The sequence below is a fragment of the Zingiber officinale genome, chromosome 1A (genome assembly GCF_018446385.1).
Source record: "Zingiber officinale cultivar Zhangliang chromosome 1A, Zo_v1.1, whole genome shotgun sequence".
NCBI classification, from domain to species: Eukaryota; Viridiplantae; Streptophyta; class Magnoliopsida; order Zingiberales; family Zingiberaceae; genus Zingiber; species Zingiber officinale.
Genome location: NC_055987.1, coordinates 1,375,253 through 1,392,733, shown reverse-complemented (window position 1 = coordinate 1,392,733; position 17,481 = coordinate 1,375,253). Strand labels below are relative to the sequence as shown.

Sequence of the window (17,481 nt, the reverse complement as noted above, 5' to 3'; positions counted from 1 at the left end):
AAAAATCAAACACATGATTTAGTGGTCCTGTCCAAAAGCGTGAAATTGAAAAGTCGGGAAGATGGCGACTTTGTTGATTGGATGAAGACTTCGCTCTCTGTAAAACAAATTAAATCAAGGAAGAGGTCTTTGGTGTTAGTCTTTGGATGCTCAAATTAGAAACAGAAGAGAAATTGAAAAAAATAATAGGGACAGAAATGAATCTTATTTTTTTTTATACTTAATTTATGTTTTTATACCTTTCTTAGTGACCCTTTATGTTTCCCTATTTAATGATATTAATTACTGACAGAAAATATCTTTGTCTTGACTTCTTAGATTCATGGAATTAGTATTAATCTTCATAGAAGAATATTTTATCTTGGCTATGTTGTAGTTAATGATAGATGGAATATTCTTTTTTATTCTCTCCTCTCCTTATTAAGTATCTCAACTTTTTTCTCTTTTATTATTTTATAAGTTCGTTATTAATACGTGCAATGCTATATCTCACGCCAGATGGGTGGCTCGCTCGGCCCGCTCTCCTGCTGATCAGGCTGACCAGACACTGGTTCATTCAGACGGTCAACCGAATAATGGTTCCTCCGATCGGTTGGTGTAGCCACTTTCCGCTCGGGTCATGCGGACGAGCCTTGCTTAAGCCCTAATATTGACCGCCTTAACTTTGACCTACACCGTGACTATTGACCGGTGCCAGATAGACTCCTCCTTGTCGCTGTATCACATGGATTCCCATTACTTTCCTTCTGATAGCGTTGGGTAGATAGAAGGCAACGACTCCACAACGCCGGGAGGCAGTGCCGGAGCTCAACAGATTGTCATGCGTGTCGATGCCAACAAGAGCTTCTAGATCCATTATCTTAGTGGTTCTCCTGGTATCGGCCCAACGAATATGAATGAAGATAAATATAGATACATAGGTCATAAGTATATAATGAATAAATCTCAAATCGTCTATTTTTGAAAATTAATCTGACTATTATATTAAAGATGTCATGCGTCCATTGCTAAATACTTGGGGTAAAGCCAACAAGAGCTTCTTAGGAGTTAGGATGCACAAATGATGGACGAAGAAAATGACAAACAAAAAATGGCCAGGGCATTAGAATATGACTCAGAACCAAAGAGAGAAACAAAAAAATCATTATCGAATACATTTATCAGTGGAATTTCCTTTTCCTCTACCCACTTAAAATGCCATCTTCTGAAAATTATTTTGCAGCGGTTCCATTAAAGAACATGACATGACTTTTATTTAGATATTTTCATTATTGCTCGCACTCTTAATAATTAGAAGCTCACAACGAGGGAAGAAGATCAAAAAAAAAAGTTTTAAATCGTCTAAAAGAAAACGAAAAAAAAATGGATCATTGTCCCTCACTGTCCACTGTTCACTGTTCGACCATTCGATTCGTTCACGGTTTACTCCTCTTCGTGGCGGAGGGCCCGGAGGAGCTCCGCCTCGGCCTCACCTCCGGCGAGGAGGAGGCGGCGGAAGAGCGGGACGGGACAGGGGATGCGGAGCACGCCACGCTGCTGGTAGCCGTACTCGCGGGCCGACCGGCTGAGCAGCGCCGCGAAGGCCGGGCGGCTCAGCAGCTCCGCCGGCACCTCGAACCGCTCCATCTCCTCCCCCACGCACACCGGGACGTGCCCCTCCGTCGCCGCCGCCGCCTCCATCCCCGCCGACCCCTCGCACTGCTTCGAGGATGAGGAGAAGTCGGCCACCCGCGCCGGCCGCCACAGCGACGGCCTCATCGTATCGCTTCGACGGTTCAGATCGCTCAGCGGCTCGCGCGGCACGAATCGGCCACCGCTCACTGTGCCCCGTCGACTCCGCCTGTGTCCGACTTTTATTTATAGCCAAATTAATCGAATATTTCAAAAATATATATAAAATCCTATTTTGCAACATAAAATAAATATAAAATAAAATAAAATAAAGAGAAAAAAACAAGTGGCCGGCACGCAATTAGCCGAACGGTACTTTTCTGCACTTGTTAGGCTTTCTCAGTCCGTGGTGGGCCCAATGTCTCGCTAACCACCGAACGGGTGAGCATCTCGGTACGGAAACTTAGCACGACATGAGCGTAATTCGATTATAAAAAAACGTGGAGAGCGCGAACCACGTGGCGAGCGATGATTGGGACTTAGTAATTTTTAATTACACCTAATCATTGAAATAGATGCGTTTATCACCTGAAATCATCACACCGATCCGGTCGACGGTCCACATCGTAAAATTTTAAAATATTTGTTTTATCTGGTTGAAAATGAAGAAATAACCTTATATATAATTAAATAAATATAATTAAAATTATTGTGGATCACGGGAGTAACTTAACCTTGGCTTGCGTGTACTGCACATGAAATCTACTTTTTGTGCGTCGGACAGTAAATCCGGTGCGACGTGACGAGGCGTCGCTGAGTGCTTCGATTTTTTAACGGTCGTCTGGATCGCCTGCCTCCACCATTTAGTTTGTCGCCTGCATGGGACATGCACGTGAACGTGCACGCGTGTCTTCCATCGTCAGCCAGACAATTTACAAGAGATCATTAATATAAATAATCTTTTTTAATAATTGATTGAGTTTTAATTAGAATCAAAATTAATATTAATCCTCGATTTTGCACTGAGACTGCTTTATCGCACATGCATTTAATTAAGTTAGAAGATGATTTAAAAAAATATTTATACAAAATTAATAAATCAATTATAAGCAAATGAATTCTTTTATGATGCAGGAAATCCAGTGTAGTAGTTTTGATTGCTTTCACAGTTTTATGGAACGGGCACATTTATTTAAAGATCTATTTTTTAATTAAAAATGCGTAAGATTCATTTTTTTAATGTTCTAGGTAAAATAAAAAATAAAAAATTGGAGATGCGGGGTATCAATCCCCATACCTCTCGCATGCTAAGCGAGCGCTCTACCATCTGAGCTACATCCCCTTTTGTGAGTTGATAATTTTTATATTAAATAAACAAATTTTGTGGTAGCTGCCAAATTTTGTTCTCCGTGATACTTCTCTAGTTATAGCTACTGATCACCCAGCTGGTTCTCCTTCAACAACCCTAGCTCCCAATATCTTGGAAGAAATTTTTTGATGCTTTCTTCTCCTTAACAGCCCTTGGAAGGATTATCAAAGGACGTTATGAAATTTAAGCTTCCCATGTTTGCATTTTTGTTTTATCTCTTTGATAATTAAGTTTTCAGTTACACATGCAAATCCATATTTTTCGCTCAAAATTGATCTGTTCCACTCTCAAATCATTGTAGGCCTGGCCTGTGGATCAAGAGGACTTTTCCCGACGACTCTGATGCCATCCATAGCTATGACAGAGATGCAATTATTGCTGGATCCCGATCCATCACTCGATTCTAATAATTCTACGAGTTGGTTCAGCCGATGGACTCGTCTAAATAGTTTGGTTTTAATTGGGAATGAGCTTGTGCTTCGACTCGCTGATCAGGGTACCATCATATCGTTTTAACCCCCTCTGTCATCTGCATCCAACAGATAATTACTTTCTTCAAAGAGACTGATCGAGGTATTATCTTAACTTCTCGCGAATTTTCTTCAGTTTCTCCAGCAAACAAAGATCTTTTTTTCCCTTTTTTTCTTCAGTTCAGGAGGGGAGTCTGAACGCTAGAGAAAAAACATCTTATTACCTTAATTAAATTCATTATAATTCAGCCACTAAATTTTAAAATCCTAAATTTTAAATATATATTGATGCGACGAGAAGGAAGAGCCCACCTGTCACGGGTCAGTGGACACGGTGTTGGTCGAAGTCAAGGCGATCAATGTCGGGACTTATGAAAAGAGTCTCGACCAAAGGTGGTTATCTGATTATCCTGGTCAGAAAAGGAGTGGACGAGCGGATCACCCGGCCGGTCAGACTAATGGACCTCATGGGTCGGTCAGACGAATGTACCTCATGGGCCGGTCGGACGAAAGGACAAACCAATAGCTAGTTGTTTCGGTCGGCAGGAAAGCGAGCCGCTTGGACTGCCCGTCCGGCGCAAGGAATGACATTACACAGGAGGGGATGAGAAAACAAAAGAGAACACTCTGTCTATCATTACATATGAAGAAGTCAAGACAAAGAAGAACACTCTATCTATCATTAATGCACGGAAGTGAAGACAAAGAAACATTCATCTGACAATTAATATCATTAAATAAGGACAGATGAATGATTACAAAGAAAGGTATAAAAGGATACGCCAGGTATGAGGAAAGACAAGATTTATCTATTTCTTGATTACTCATTCTTTCTTCCCGATTCTAACTGGAGCATCGGAGGGCCAACGCCAGAGACTCCTTCCCTAGTTTGATTTTGTTTTGCAGGATTGAGGTCTTTATCCCGTCAGTAGTCGCCCCATCCCCGACTTTCCAGTTTTCCTTATTCGGACAGGATCATTTTGGCACCGTCTGTGGGAACGTAACCTGTATCCGAATAAGAAGATGGAAGACGCCGAACGACTCACAACAGTGACGTTGTCGCAAGAGGATCTCGATGCGCTAATAGAAGCTCGAGTGATGAAGATATTGGAGCAACAACAATAGGCGTTGGCCGATCGGCCAACACATGAGCCTGCTGCCTCTGCAACAGGTCGACAAGCTGAAAAAGGAGATCGAGCGGATCAACTTTCTGCTCGGGAGACAAATAGGAGACCGATCGGCTCCTATGGGGGCGATTGTAATATGCCAGTCCCCTTTAACCGAGTGCTATCGTGGGCTCCTCCAGAAGAAAGGGGCCGAGTGGATAGAGACCGGGGGTCTTCCTCGGATGAGGCGCCCGTACGAGACGCATGAAAGAAAAAAAGCGACGAGGGAAGACAACTCACTCGAGCGGGTTAATCAACAATTTTCGGAGGGAATCCTAAATGGTCCTCTGTCAAAGTATTACACCCCGCTGAAGATCGGGGAATACAATGGAACAACCAATCCCGATGACCATCTAGCCAAGTTTGACACTGCAACCACCCTTCACTAGTACATGGACGGGGTGAAATACCGAGTCTTCCTTACGACTCTATCTGAATTGACGCAACGATAGTCCAGACGATTGCCGAACAGCTCGATCCACAGCTTCAAGGACTTCCGAGTGGCATTCCTACATCACTTTGCTAGTAGTCACCGCCACCAGAAGACGAGCGTGAATCTATTCTCGCTGAAGTAAGGGCCTCGAGAGGCCCTGAGGGCCTATATCCAGCGCTTCAATCAGGTGGCGATGGATATTTCAGCAGTTTTCTCAGATGTGTTGGTGAACGCCTTCACCTAAGGGCTCATCGAGGGAGAGTTCTTCCGATCGCTCATTCGACGGCCGCCAAAGGACTTTGTCAGCTTCAAAAGAAAGCCAATGAATATATTAATATAGAAGAAGCTCAGGAGGCAAGGAAGAAGGAGACGACCGCTGAGCCTACAGGAGCATCCGAGCGGCGTCAACTGAGCAGTCGTCAACCACTTAAAGGACCTCGGTCGAGAGCCCCTCCACACCAGGAGACTAGGCCACATGCCGTACAACAGGTGGCGGTCGCTCGTCCAAGAGGCAAGAGGTGGGCACTGATGTTTTGCACCTTCCACCAGTCGACGACGCACAACACCAGAGACTGCTACGACCTGACAGCTAGTAGGTCGGTTCCGCGCAGATACTGCTGTCGATCGCCACTTCCAGACCGGTGCCACAGAAGCCGATCTGCATAACGAAGGAAGGAGGAAAGGACGACCGAGTCCCACCACCACCAACTACAAAGGGATCGAATCCCTAACGGAGCCTCTTCTTAATGGACCAGACCATCCGCAAGGGAAGAAGAGAATCAGAGTAACGTCGCTCGGGGGGAGATAGGAATGATCGCTGGTGGACCGACCGTCGGAGATTCTAACGGAGCAAGGAAGTTGCATGCGTGGCGGCTCGAGATCCACACTGTTGGTTGCAGCAAAGAGAAAGCTGAGGGACCCAAGATTAGCTTCGGTTCTAAAGATTTGGAGGGAGTGGAGGTTCCCCACGACGATGTATTAATCATCCGAGCAGTAATTGCCAATTATACAGTTCATCAAACTTTTATTGATACAGGGAACTCAATAAATATCATATACAGGAAGACATTCGATCAATTGAAAATTGATCGGAGTGAACTGCTACCAATGACGACTCTGCTTTACGACTTCATGAGCAATGAAGTGTTGTCGATCGGCCAGATCAAGTTGGTCATCTCACTCGGAGAAGAACCCCTGAAGCGGACAAGGACCATAAATTTCATAGTAGACGCCCTCAGCCTACAACATGATTGTGGGCAGAACGACACTCAATGAGTTTCAAGCAGTGGTGTCCACCTACTGCTAGAAGATAAAATTTCCAGTGGACGGTAAGATAGGAGAAGTCAAAGGCGACCAGTTAGTCTCTCGACGATGCTACGTCGAGATGGTCAAGTCTGATGCAAGAGCTGCTCGGAAGAACCTGCGTTTGGAGGTAAACACCATCATTGAGAAACCCCCATGCTGGTTTATGAAGAAAAAGAAGAAGTTTAGATCCACCCTAACCGGCCGGAAGCAACTACCTTCATCGCTGCCAATTTAGAGGGCGAGAAAAAGGCGGAGCTGGTGGCCTGCCTCAGACAAAATCATGATGTGTTCGCTTGGGCAATACATGAGCTTTCTTGCATTTTGCTAAGTGTGGCTCAGCACGAGCTACACGTTCGATTGAATGCTCGACTAGTAAAATAAAAGAAAAGGGACTTCAGCAAGGAACAGAATCCGAGCGGAGATAGAGAAATTGATGGAGGCTGACCACATACGGGAGGTACAATTTCCAAGCTGGCTTGCTAACATCGTACTGGTCCCCAAGCCGGGCAACAAATGGAGGGTCTGCATAGACTTTCGTGACTTGCGTGCCCGAAGGATTTCTATTCGTTGTCCTGGATAGACTAGATGGTAGACTCTACGACAAGCTGCGAGCTGATCTGCATTCTCGACGCGTATTAAGGTTATCACCAAGTGTCGCTTGCCCGAGAAGATCAAGAAAAGTTCAGTTTTATCATGGTCGACGTAACATTCTGCTACAACGTCATGCCGTTCGGACTAAAGAATGTCGACGCCACCTACTAGAGGCTCATGAACATGGTGTTCCGGCAGTAGATCGGCCGCAACATAGAGGTATATGTCGACGATATATTAATAAAATCTCCAAGAGTTATTGATCATTGCACAGACATCAAGGAGACCTGCCAAACTCTAAGGGCTTATGGAATAAATCTGAACCCGAACAAGTGCCTGTTTGGTGACAAGAGCGGCCGATTCCTGGGATACATCGTCACCGAGAGGAGGATCGAGGCAAATCTAAGCAAGGTCAAGGCTCTACAAGATATGCCACCACCACATAACTTGAAGGAAGCCCAATGGCTGATCGGGCATATTATCGCTCTGTCTAGATTCATACCCAAATCATTTGACCAGCGCTTACCATTCTTCAAGATGCTACGTCAGACGACAAAATTTTAGTGAGATGCGGAGTGCGACTGGGCGTTCGAAGAGCTCAAAGATTATCTTAACTATTTTCCTATATTAGCTAAGCAGAGCATAGGAGAGCCGCTTTGGATCTATCTTTCGTCAACTGAGAATGCAGTCGGCTCAGCATTAGTTAAGAAAAATGGGCATGCAAGAGCAACATCCCGTGTATTTTTTAAGTCATATATTGAAAGACGTCAAATCTCGCTACACTGGTCTGGAAAAGTTAGCTTACTTTTTAGAACTAGCCGCTCGGAGACTCCGCCCGTACTTCCTTGCCCATCCAATCAATGTGATGGCCAACAATACCTTGGGAAGAGTCCTCCTCAACCCAGAAGCATCCGACCTACTGATCAAGTGGACAACTGAACTAAGTGAATTCGATATCCAATATCAGCCCCGAACGATAATAAAAGCTCAGGCCTTGGCTGATTTCATCACAGAAATATAGAATGACAAGCTAGAAGCAACTTGGAGAATATATGTTGATCGCTCTTCCACCCGACAGGGCAGCGGGATTGGCATCCTGCTCATTTCCCCGAGGGAAGAGAGAATGCAACTTTCCGTTGGGCCGGATTATCGCACCACCAACAATGAGGCTGGATATGAAGCCATGATAGCCGGCTTGCAAGCAGCATAACATGTCAGAGCCGCAAAGGTCCTCCTTCACTTGGACTCCGAGTTGGCCGCCCAACAGCTGGCGGGGACGTTCGAGATTAGCAGCCCCCGACTCAAGTTATATGCAGAAGACTTCGAGAAGCTAAAGACGAATTTTCAAGAATTCGCTGTATAGAAGATCCCTCGATTGGACAATCAGGCAGTAGATGAACTAGCTAAGTTAGCCAGTTTATTATCACCAGTTGTGATCAACCAACCGATCAAACAGGTTTCTTTTGTGGTGCATATTGACCGGATGGAGGGAGTTGTCTTTCCGAGCAACTGGAGAACACCATTAATCGAATTTCTCTGATCAGGTAGTACGTCGGCTGACCAGGAAGTGACACATCTATTAAAGAAGAGAGCCGGATGATTCACCTTGGTCGGAGATCAGCTGTACAAAAGAGCCTTCTCTAGGTCCTTGCTTGTTACGAACCGTAAGTGTACGGTTACGTCGTCAGTAATGAAAAGATATCGAATCCACAGGGACTGGTTATAACCACTAAAGATATCTCAAAATGAATTAGCTAACCAATCAAACAAAAGATTATATGATCTAAGAAACAACTAAAGAATAGAAGTAAAACGAGTTAATGGAGGAACTTAGTGTTGGTGCAAGCTGCACTAGAATCAAACCTGAGTTTTGATGTTGTCAAAGGTTCAAGTTAAATTTTGTTATGATCTAACAAGTTGACTGAGTGTGCAGGATGTTTACTTAACCGGGAAAGCTCTAGCTGGAGGCTAGGCAGAAAAGTCTTAGCAGATTGTGGAACCCAGGTGCAAATCCAAGCAGGTCAAGGGGACTCAATGCTTGGTGATATGATCGAGAGGTTTGGAGGGCCGAAGATCGAAGGAAAGTCCTGGGGAGCCAATCAAGGCTAAGTGAAAAGTCCAAACTAGATCTGGAGGATCAGAGTTTGGCAGGTGGGTTGAGGTAAACAAACTGGAGGAGCGACAGTGAGGTCGGGTTCCCGAAGGGAACAACCTTAGGTCGCTGATCCAACTGAAGAAACCGGGAAGGTTTCCAAGTTGAGATCAAGACAGTTCTACTGTCTATATTACTCATGCATTATATTACTGTGCTAACACTTGTTTTGCAGGAATATTGTTTAAACTTTATTTTGCAGATTCGGCCTGATCGGTCGACCGAACAGGAGGATTGGTCGATCGAACCAGCTTAACTCAGACCAGAGATCAGTTCAGATCAAACTGAGTCCAAGTCAGATCAAAGCTTGATCGGTCGACCGAACCGTAAGATCGGTCGATCGAACCATGATGACTCAGCCTAGCCAGTTCATCAGCACCGATCAGCAGCAAAGGAAAGAAGAGATGATCGGTCGACCGAACTCAGGGATCGGTCGACCGATCCAATCAAAATTAATTGCACCATTAATGAAGATTTCTGCAGATTTCGACGAACAGGGAAATTGACTGTTCGGTCGATCGAAAAAGGGTTCGGTTGACCGAACCATTAAAGATCAGTAAATGCAAAAGATCGAGCCAACTTCGGACTTCAGCCAGAATGGAAGGGAGCAGGTTCGGTCGACCGAACAGAGGGATCGGTCGACCGAACGTCCAAAATTCTTATAAAACATGCTCGAAGCCAGAAGCGTTGATAAAACTTTCTGATAAAAAATTCCTGCTCTGTGAACAACTCGTCTTCATCAGCTCAGCAAGCTACTGCATCCTAAAGCACCGACCTAAGCTCCATCTACAATTTCGTTGTCGGTATATTTTAATTAAAGCTTGCATTGTAATTTCTTTTAAAGCAAGATAGTAGTGTGTTACTATCTTGCTCCATTGTACGATTCACTTCTTTCCGAGAATTTCGGAAAGAAGGATTATAGTGCCTTGCTCACCGGTGCGGTCAAGGACCGCGAACCTTCGAGTAGGAGTCGAGCTAGACTCCGAACGAAGTAAATAACCTTGTCTCATTTATTATTTCCGCTGCACGACTTTGATATAAAAGAAAAGAAATAGTTTTTAAAAGGAGCGATATTCACCCCCCTTTCTATCGCTTCAAACGATCTATCAATTGGTATCAGAGCCGGTTAGCTCTGAAATTTCTTAACCGTTTTTCAAAGCATTTTTAAAAACTTTTTCTCTTTTCTTCAATTTATTTTTAGAATATTCTTTTCTTCAAACACTACTAATCCCAAGACGAAAGTCTTGGAAATATTTTTGTTCTTTAACTTTTTTTTGCAAGGATGTCGAACTCATATCAAGAAGGCTATAGTACGGTTCGACCTCCACTATTCAAAGGAGAGAATTTCAGTTACTGGAAAAATAGAATGGAGTGCTACTTAAAGTCCGACATTGAGCTCTGGTTCACGGTCTTGAAAGGCTATACTCCTCCAATGAAGGACGGAACAATCCTAGAACTAGAAGAATGGACACCTCAGATGATCAAGAAGGCACAATTGAACTACAAAGCAATCAATACCATTTAGTGCGGACTTATGATGGAGGAGTTGAATAGAGTTGGTCCCTACGACAACGCCAAAGAATTATGGGGCTCGATAGTCAAACTACACGAAGGAACGAACGACTCGAAGGTAAACAAACGAGATCTACTTTTAAATAATTTGTTAAATATAAAAATATTTCCTGGAGAGACCGCCTCGTAACTACACGCTCGACTGAAGGACATCCTCAACGGTCTTCACCTGATCGGACATAATCTCAAAAATCGTGACACAATAAGGTATGCTCTGAACGCCTTTCCAAGGAATACTTTGTGGGCATCAATTGTAGATGCTTACAAAGTTTCTAAGGATCTTTCAATTCTTAAGTTAGATGAGTTATTCTGTGAATTAGAACTACACGAGCAATCTAACATGAGCCATGGCGAGAAAGGTGTTGTTTTGTATGCAGGGCCGAGCAAGGAGACAAAATCAAAAACAAAGATTGAGTTAGAAAGCGAATCAGACCCTGACTCAACCAATGAAGAAGAATTAGTCAACATGGTCCGAAGACTGTTGACTAAGAAGAAGTTTAGAAGAAGCTCCAAAAAGACTCCACCAAACCAGATCTAAAACAAATCAGAAATGATTTGTTATGGATGCAACAAGAAGGGGCATTTCAAAAATGAATGCCCAAATCGGAAAGACGAAAGACCCAAATCGACAAGACGGAAGAAGGCTCTTCAAGCGACATGGGACGAAACTTCTTCCGACGAATCCGACGCGGAGCAAACGAAGCACTTGAGTCACCTTGCATTTATGGCAAGAAACGAAGATTCCGAGTCCGAGTCCGACGAAGAATACGAGTCCGAGATCGACCTCGATTCCGAGAGAAGCCCCGGATCAGAAGATCCGAATATGGCAACAATTTATTCAAAGTGAAATTTACTTAAAGTAGTTAAATGTTTGTTTAAAAAATTAGCAAAATCGGAAAAACAAAATAACTTGTTACTTAAGGAAATAGACCACCTTAAGCAACAAGTTAACTTGAGTGACTCGACTAACCGAGTTCAAGTCGGAACTTTAACTCAAGTTGAAAAACTTGAGGAAGAAAATTCTGATTTGAAAAGTCAAGTCGAGCGACTCAAGAAGACGTTGGAAAGGTTCGAAATGGGATCTAAGTGTCTAAATATGGTACTTGGATCGCAACGAGCCGTGTACAACAAATCGGGACTCGGTTACAAACCCAAACAAACAAACAAATCATACTTATCCTTAATCAGTCAAAATACTAGAAGGCAAGTCCAAGCATGGGTTCAAACAAAACAGTTAATCAAACCAATTAAACCAAATTTCTACTTGGTTCCCAAGAGTCAAGTCCATTACTTAGATAGACCTTATCTAAGTTATAACTCAGGGGGAGCAACTAGAAAAACAATCCAACCAACTTAATTAAAACAAACTCAATACTTAGGATTAGGATTATTAGAACGGTTAGATGAAAAAGGTTTACCAAACCCTATAACATAGCACCGGAATGGATTGGGATGATAGTACGTCAAGGAAACTCTGTCGAAGGCATGTCTAGGTTGAATATGGAATTCTACCTGGTGCACTAGACTTAGTGGATCTGACCGAAGCTACCCCAGTCAAACATGGGTTAGTTAGACCAAAATTTAGTATTAAGTTTTTTGGGCAAGAACAATTTGGAAAGTCTTCAGCAAGTGGTCTAATGATATTCAAGTAGGCCATATGCCTCGCCACTGAACTGAAACTTATCCTTAGGACGCCTGCTTGATTAACCCAAAGCTAAGTTTGAATCTAACATGGGTTCAATAACCTCTTTCAATAAAATTAATTCTAATTCAAACTAAATTAATTCAAAACTAATTCAAGTTAAAACTTAATTCAAACCTAACTCTATTCTAACTTAATTCAAACCTAATTCAAATCTAATTCAAACCTAATTCAAACCAAATTATTTTAAATTACTTTAGAACTTATTAAAAATTATTTTATTAAAAATTATTTTAAACTTATTAAAAATTATTTTAAACTTATTAAAAATTATTTAAAAACTTATTAAAAATTATTTTAAACTTATTAAAAATTATTTTAAAACTTATTAAAAATTATTTTAAACTTATTAAAAATTATTTTAAACTTATTAAAACTTATTTTAAACTTGTTAAAAATTATTAAAAATTATTTTAAACTTATTAAAAATTATTTTAAACTTATTAAAAATTATTTTAAACTTATTAAAAATTATTTTAACTTATTAAAAATTATTTTAAACTTATTAAAAATTATTTTAAAATAATTAAACTTATTAAAAATTATTTTAAACTTATTAAAAATTATTTTAAACTTATTAAAAATTATTTTAAACTTATTAAAAATTATTTTAACTTATTAAAAATTATTTTAAACTTATTAAAAATTATTTTAAACTTATTAAAAATTATTTTAAAACTTATTAAAAATTATTTTAAACTTATTAAAAATTATTTTAAACTTATTAAAACTTATTTTAAACTTATTAAAAATTATTTTAAACTTATTAAAAATTATTTTAAACTTATTAAAAATTAAAAAAATTATTTTAAACTTATTAAAAATTATTTTAAAAATTATTAAAAAATATTTTGAAATTATTAAAAATTATTTTAAACTTATTAAAAATGATTAAAAATTATTTTAAACTTATTAAAAATTATTTTAAACTTATTAAAAATTATTTTAAACCTACAAAAGATTAAGAAAAGATTTAATATCTTTCCTTATTTGTAAATTGAAAGGAGATTTTAATTTTTAGAGATAACTTTCCTTTTTAGAAATTATCCACATGTTTAAAAGAAAGATTTTAATTTATAAAATTTCTTTTTATTAACCAATCATAAAGGGATTAAAATTATTGGAGAAATTTTTATAAATTTCTAGAAACAAATTAGGAAGTTTTAATTTTTGTTTTAATTAAAACTCTCCTTGTTTTGGGGAGAAGAGTGGCCGACCATTATAATTTGAAAAGAGAAAATTATTTTAATTAAATAAATTTTCCTTTTCAATGGCAAAAGAATTAAGGAAGTTTTTATTAAATTTTCCTTATTTGCCAGGATCAAGGATTATAAAAGAGGGGGTAGAGGAGGCTTCAAGGCTAACGACTCTATTCTATTTTCCTCTCTTTTCTCCTTGGGTGTGGCCGACTCTTTCTTTCCTCTCCTCTCCTTTGTGTGGCCGAAACCTTCTCATGGTGGAGATAGCTTTGGTGGCCGGATCTAAGAAGGAGAAGAAGGAGAGAAAAGAAGCCTCTTTTCTAGCATCCCTTGGAGCATGGTGGTGGTGGCCGAACCTCTTCATCCTAGGAGAAGTTTTGATGGCCGAAACTTGTAAGGAAGAAGAAGGTGCTTGGTGGTTCTCATCTCGGAAGATCGTTGCCCACACAACGTCTGAGGTTAGAAGAGGAATACGGTAGAAGATCAAGAGGTCTTTCTAAAAGGTATAACTAGTAATTTTCCTTTCCGCATCATACTAGTTATTTTTGGAAATAATACTAAATATAAGAGGCATACGATTCTAGTGTTTCGAATTTGTTTTCGATATAGTGTTTCTTTGTTTTTTTTTCCTTGTGATTTGATTGTTCTTTTCGGTTGACCTAAAGTTATTTTAGGAAATTAAATATTAGCTTTCTATAAAAGGTTTTGTCTAGTCGGTGGTGGTTGCTCTCATATCCAAGAAGGCCATGTGCCTCGCCACGTCAGTACTGAGAACCAATGAAATTAATATTTGATGGAATTAATAACTTAAGGTGATTTGGGTCGAACGTGTTAAGTTCCGCAGGAGATCCAAGTCAAAACCTAAAAGAACAAATAGATTAAGTTTTGGATCAAACGTGTTAAGTTCCGCAGGCGATCCAAAATTTAATTTAAAAGAACACATAGTAGCTAGGAAAAGATTCAGACCTTTGTACAAAATTTTTGTACAGTGGAACCTCTAGGTTTTCCGAGTAGCAACCAACACCTACTGACCACGAGAGAACCTCAACTGGAAGGAGTTTCATGCCACGAGTAAACTTGCACGTCAAAGAGAGCAAAAGGAGAGGAAAACGCCAGTAGATGGGCTGGGGAGGGGTCCCCGATGCAATGACATTAACACTGAAGTCAAATGGGGTGACTTCGTTGTGGTGATCCAAGAATAATAATGAAAAGTAATGGAGATCGATGGAAGAACTTACCTGCGTGGGAAGAATTAGACTCTTATATATAGTGTTGTTTCTCTTATTATGAATAACGAGACATGTTATTAAAATAATGTTAACCATAATGACATCCCGTCGTCTTTCCTAAATCGTACCGACTTATTCTATGTATAGAATGGAAGCATCCATTTTACATGGAATGGAAGCATCCATTTTACATGCTGCACAAAGAATATTCCTTGACAATAGTTACACATGGTGTTAAAAGAGCTATTGAGCCGACGACGATGGAATTGTTTGGAGGTTTTAAGGCTCTGATGGGCTCCAATGATGTTTCAGTGTGGCCTTATCTTTTTTAGTTATCTTATGGAAATTTCTTTTCAAAATGGTCCGATCAGCTATGAGGGACTAAGTATTAGTGCGATTGAGCTGACTTTCGACGATTCGACCCATTTAGTGGTTACCATATGCTTGGCAAGTAAACCCAATCAAATCACATATCCAATCAGCAGGAGAGTCCAATCCAACCAGAGGAGAAAAGTCGCTCAATTAGTTAATCCCTTTGGGACTTTCACCGTCACATCTCTCGGAACTTTGACCGTCATATTTTATTGAGGGTCCCACCCTATTCACGGTATCAGCATGCAAAATCCATAAAAAAAAATAAAATAATTATTTTCACGAATCAAAATCACTTGTAACTTTTACCCTAGCTAGTATTCATAAAAATAAGAACGTATTTAGGGTTAGTTATGGGATGAATCTTGAATTTTGAATATTTATAAATTATTTGTTCGAACTAGGCCTGACCCCTAGTCAGGTTTAGCTTGGACCCGACCTAGGCCCGTAATCAAGTCAACAAGCCAATGTGTATTATATGGTTCATCCAGAACTAGGCCGACATAATTTTCTATGTTGCAGGAGTTACTAACCAGTAGCTATTAAAATATAGTTTTTCCTATACTATTATAACATGTACGAACCAGTAACTATTACAATATAGTTTTCTTGTATACATTATTATTGTTGGGTAAAGTTCCCGTAATTTATCTTTCTCATAGAATGGTGAGTCATCCTGAAGAGATCACCGAGGTGATAATTTCACTTTTTATAAATTGTCAATAGGTTGTGTATAATCACACGACTAGGCAGGCCTATTAGACATGTCCATCGAACCCACCTCTCCGGAATCCCTGCCCATTAAGGATTGTACCCCATCTATTAAATAGGTAGGGGCTAATTCATCCTACCCATGATGCATGAACTTGAGGGCCTCCCCTGATCAAGTACAAGCATCAAAAGATTGCATCGCCTTTATAGACCCGTCTGTACATTTGCCATTTGGATTCGCCTGGGGAGCTGCTAATATTAGCGAATCCACAATTCCACATATTAGCGAACATATTAGCGAATCCACGTAAGGTCGCTGCGAAGACCTTACGTTGAATTCAGCATACTATTTTTTATTCATCATGATCGTAGAAACGTGTCCAGTAGATCCTTGTAAAACTTATTGGCTTAATCTTATAGTAACTACGAGCTTAATATTGCCAATATTGACAATATTGCTATCGTTGCCCTGCGTGATTTTAGGAACGTGTCCGGGGCAGAAGGTGACTCTGTAGCTGGTGCCGCCAGGGCAGGTAAACGTGCTGGTCTGATCGTCCTGCGGGTAGCTGTAGGCGTCCGGGCACCGCTTCTTAAAGAACCTTGAAAAATCCGTGGGCTCACACGGTCCATTGGTGCAGCAGTACTGCGGCGTCCCGAACACGGTGCAGGGGTCGTTGCAGCCCCTCGGCGCCCTCAGCGCCGCCGGGCACTCCCTCACGATGTTGGCGTAGCACTGGATCCCTCGGCACCCGCCGGTGGTGGGGCTGAAGTCTATCCCCACGTTGTAGCCGGCCACGTTGGAGATGTCGAAGAAGTCGAGGTTGTTGCTCTGGTTGAGGGAGAACTCGGCGAGGGTGTTGGGCTCTCGGCCGTAGCCCTGGCACTGCAGCACCCCGCAGTCGCCGGTCTGGCAGCCTCTGCCGTCAGAGGAGCACCCAGTGCGTGCCCATATGCGGCCGCCAGTGGAGCCGGCGTTGATGTCGATGGTCCAGGACTGACCTGAGTTGAGCTGGCTACCACCGCCTGCCTGAGGGCCGGTGGTGGCCCATGCGGCCCAAACGGTGAAAGAGCAGTTGTTGATGATCTGGAAGGTGGCGGCGTTAATGGAGAGAGGGAGGAGGAAGAGGAAGAGGAAGAAACGACAGAGCACGGCGGTGGTTGATGTAACCATAATGGACTACAATTTCTAATGCTCAAGCTTGTGGGAATTCATGGGGGAAGCCAAGTGGGATATTATTGAGATGGTGCAATCAATTAATCTAATTATTTATTGATTAATTAAGTAATATTGCATCAAATTTAAAGAAATTAGTGTGCAAAAATAAGTATGAAATGACCATCACAGAATAATTAAATATGAAAAGACCTTCGTATGGATTGGGGACTTCTGGGAAGAAATAATAGATTTGTGGAAAATAAGAGAAACCGTCGTGAACACGTTTGGTTAGATATTTACAAGGATGACTCTCGTACGTCCTCAAAAATGATAGATTTTCAATAAACATTCTGTACAAGATTTCTTAAAGACACTTTAATTTCATGCAATTGTCGTTCGTGACTTTGACTTAATTGACCATTTGGATTGCAATATCTGGTTTC

At 41.1% G+C, this 17,481-nt stretch overlaps 2 protein-coding genes across 2 annotated transcripts; both read right to left on the bottom strand.

Moving 5' to 3' along the window:
- Nucleotides 1-1,225: 1,225 nt before the first annotated feature.
- On the bottom strand, nucleotides 1,226-1,837 carry LOC121998536 (auxin-responsive protein SAUR71-like). Its single transcript, XM_042553501.1, has one exon. The coding sequence runs from the start codon at nucleotides 1,756-1,758 to the stop codon at nucleotides 1,423-1,425; it is 336 nt and encodes a 111-aa protein (XP_042409435.1). The 5' UTR covers nucleotides 1,759-1,837; the 3' UTR covers nucleotides 1,226-1,422.
- Nucleotides 1,838-16,164: 14,327 nt separating this feature from the next.
- Nucleotides 16,165-17,074, bottom strand: LOC121998529 (protein P21-like). Its single transcript, XM_042553492.1, has one exon. It carries the CDS (start codon nucleotides 17,051-17,053, stop codon nucleotides 16,283-16,285), a length of 771 nt encoding a protein of 256 aa, XP_042409426.1. The 5' UTR covers nucleotides 17,054-17,074; the 3' UTR covers nucleotides 16,165-16,282.
- Nucleotides 17,075-17,481: the final 407 nt, after the last annotated feature.

What these genes read in the sequence shown, in the direction of transcription:
- LOC121998536 (XM_042553501.1), bottom strand. Translation starts at nt 1,758, where the DNA reads ATGAGGCCGTCGCTGTGGCGGCCGGCGCGGGTGGCCGACTTCTCCTCA.
- LOC121998529 (XM_042553492.1), bottom strand. Translation starts at nt 17,053, where the DNA reads ATGGTTACATCAACCACCGCCGTGCTCTGTCGTTTCTTCCTCTTCCTC.